The sequence below is a fragment of the Mastomys coucha genome, unplaced genomic scaffold (genome assembly GCF_008632895.1).
Source record: "Mastomys coucha isolate ucsf_1 unplaced genomic scaffold, UCSF_Mcou_1 pScaffold18, whole genome shotgun sequence".
Classification (NCBI taxonomy): domain Eukaryota; kingdom Metazoa; phylum Chordata; class Mammalia; order Rodentia; family Muridae; genus Mastomys; species Mastomys coucha.
Genome location: NW_022196900.1, coordinates 20300335 through 20302834, shown reverse-complemented (window position 1 = coordinate 20302834; position 2500 = coordinate 20300335). Strand labels below are relative to the sequence as shown.

Here is a 2500-nt window from a genome sequence, read left to right as displayed (position 1 = left end):
CTTTATCAGATGGCTTGAAACCACTTATGATTTTAGTTCCAGGGGATCGGATAACTCTGGCCTCCCAAGGGCACCTTCCCTTACTGACATGAAGCTAGCCAACACATCATATTAACATGAATTCTCTAATACAGAAAAGACCAAGAAAATGGCTGAATTGGAAAATGAGATTATGCTTGGCTTATTTCCCCTGGCTTATAAAATTTATACCAAATTAATTTGTGTGTATGTATGACTCGTGTTTGTTCATGCGCATGCATGTCCTTGTGTGTATTCATGTGGGTGTGTGCATGTGGTGATCAAGGCACAACCTCTTGTGATGGGGCCTCACCTTCCACCTTGCTTAAGATGGCGTCCTTTGTTACTTTCAACTGTGTGCTCCAGGCATGCTGGCCGCTGAGCTTCTGGGGACTCTCCTGTCTCCATCTCCCATCTCTCCATAGGAGCACTGGATTGCAGATGCATCCCACCGAGACTGGATTTATGTAGGTGGTGAGGATTAGGAATCATCTTACCCACCAAGACACCTCCCCAGTCTCTACATTTAAAAAAAAAAGATTTATTTATTATTATAAATAAGTACACTGTAGCTGTCTTCAGACACACTAGAAGAGAGAGTCAGATCTCATTACAGATGGTTGTGAGCCACCATGTGATTGCTGGGATTTGAACTCAGGACCTATGGAAGAGCAGCCAATAACTACTGAGCCATCTCTCCAGCCCCAGACTCCACATTTTTAAATTTTATTTTTACTACATTCTGTCTGTATGTGCACGCACATGTGAGTCAGGGTGTCACACTTGGAGGTCTTGGAGGTCAGAGGAAAACTTTTGGGAGGTGGTTCTCTCCCTCCCCATTTAAATGCTAGGGATAGGGCTGACATTGCCAAGCCTCTGGCAAGCACCTTTATTCTATGAGCCACCTAGCTGAGCCACCAATATTTTATTTCAAAAGTGTTATTACTCTCACAGGACTGAATGCAGAGCCCTGTGGATACTAGGCATAGTGGCTTCCTGCAGACTTACAGCCCCAACCCTGATTTTTTTCTTAAATGTGACAGAAGTTCAAAAAATAACCTCCTGCCAGTCATCAAGTAAGATGGATTCTGAGAGCGGAAGGTTGTGCTTCTCCTGTGGTTTCGTTTACACCGGGTATATAATTATGAGCCCAGTTCCTTCTAGCCTGGAAAACATGTGGAAGGAAGGAAAAGAGGCTGGAGCAGCCGTTAGATCAGTAAACTGTTGTCACAGAGTAGTGAGGGAGGACTCTGGATGAGAACCCATGGTGTGGAGGGGAAGCCCTTGTGTGAGTTGTTCCGATGCATCCATCTGCAGACAAAGATGAGTGCCAGTTTGGAGCCACCGTGATCTGCGGGGACCACACATCCTGCCACAACACACCCGGAGGGTTCTACTGCATTTGCCATGCCGGCTATCGGGCCACAAACAACAAGGAGACGTTCATCCCCAATGACGGCACTTTCTGTGCAGGTACCAAAGGGAGCTGCCATGACGGCCACTTGCTGACGGTACTCCAGTGGATGGGTAGGGGTGGGATCATGGTGGAGAGCCTTGTGCTTGGACACAGACTGAGTACTGTTAGTCAGTATTAGAGAATTAATGCTAGTAGTAGGAGTTGGCCAGCCTTGTGTCTACTTGATGATACAAGTTAGAGCCATTTGAGGAGAGGGAACCTCAACTGGGGAAAAAATGCCTCCATAAGATTGGCCTAAAGGCAAACTTCTCAGGCATTTTCCTAACTAGTGATTGATGTGGCCAGGGCCAGCACACTGTGGGTGGGGCTACCCTTGGCAGGTAGTCCTGGGTATTAGAAGAAAGCAGGCTGTGTAAGCCATGAAGAGCAAGCCAGTAAGCAGCGCTCCTCTGTGGCTTCTGCTCCAGGTTCCCACCCTGAGAGTTGTAAGATAAAAATAAACCTTTTCCATGTTGTTTGTATCACAGCAATAGAAACGCCAACCAGGATGTATTGTTAGATGGGATAATGCTACTGCGACCCATAGAATGTTATTATTTTGAGAGATGCATGCTGAATTGTATGGGGCACTATTATGAAATGTTAATGTGTTATGATTTCTGTGAGATATTTTAAATGACAAAATGTGAACACGGATTGAATAGTTTATGATATTGGAGGGTAGACACCTGGTAATTCATTGCACTGTTTTTCTAGTTTTATGTGTCTAAACATTTAAAATGCTGTGTGTTTTTATGAGTATGTATGTTTGTGTGTGATTATACGCTGTGTGTATTTGGTGTGTGTGTGTGTGTATGTGTGTGTTTGTTGGGGGAGGGTAGGGAATGGGCCTGTTTGCAACAGTGTGTGTGGTGCCAGATAACAACTTTCAGGAGTTCTGTTCTGTCACTGCAGGCCCTGGGTGTTAGCATTTTCTCTAGATTCCACCCAACAGTTACCTAGCAACAGCCAGGTATGAGCCTGGCTCCCTTTAAAAGGACTGTTTGGCTTCTCTCTCCCTCCTCC

General features: G+C 45.4%; 1 protein-coding gene across 7 annotated transcripts in view; it reads left to right on the top strand.

Moving 5' to 3' along the window:
- Positions 1-2500, top strand: part of Susd1 (sushi domain containing 1) — a 142954-nt gene that overhangs the window by 31222 nt on the left and 109232 nt on the right. For all 7 annotated transcript variants that reach the window (XR_004120834.1, XM_031377536.1, XM_031377534.1 and 4 more), the window contains one exon: positions 1336-1491. Coding sequence is in view for 6 of the 7 variants with exons in the window: in XM_031377536.1 (XP_031233396.1) it covers positions 1336-1491 (156 nt within the window). In the remaining variant the exon portion in view is untranslated. The remainder of the gene's footprint in view (positions 1-1335; positions 1492-2500) is intronic.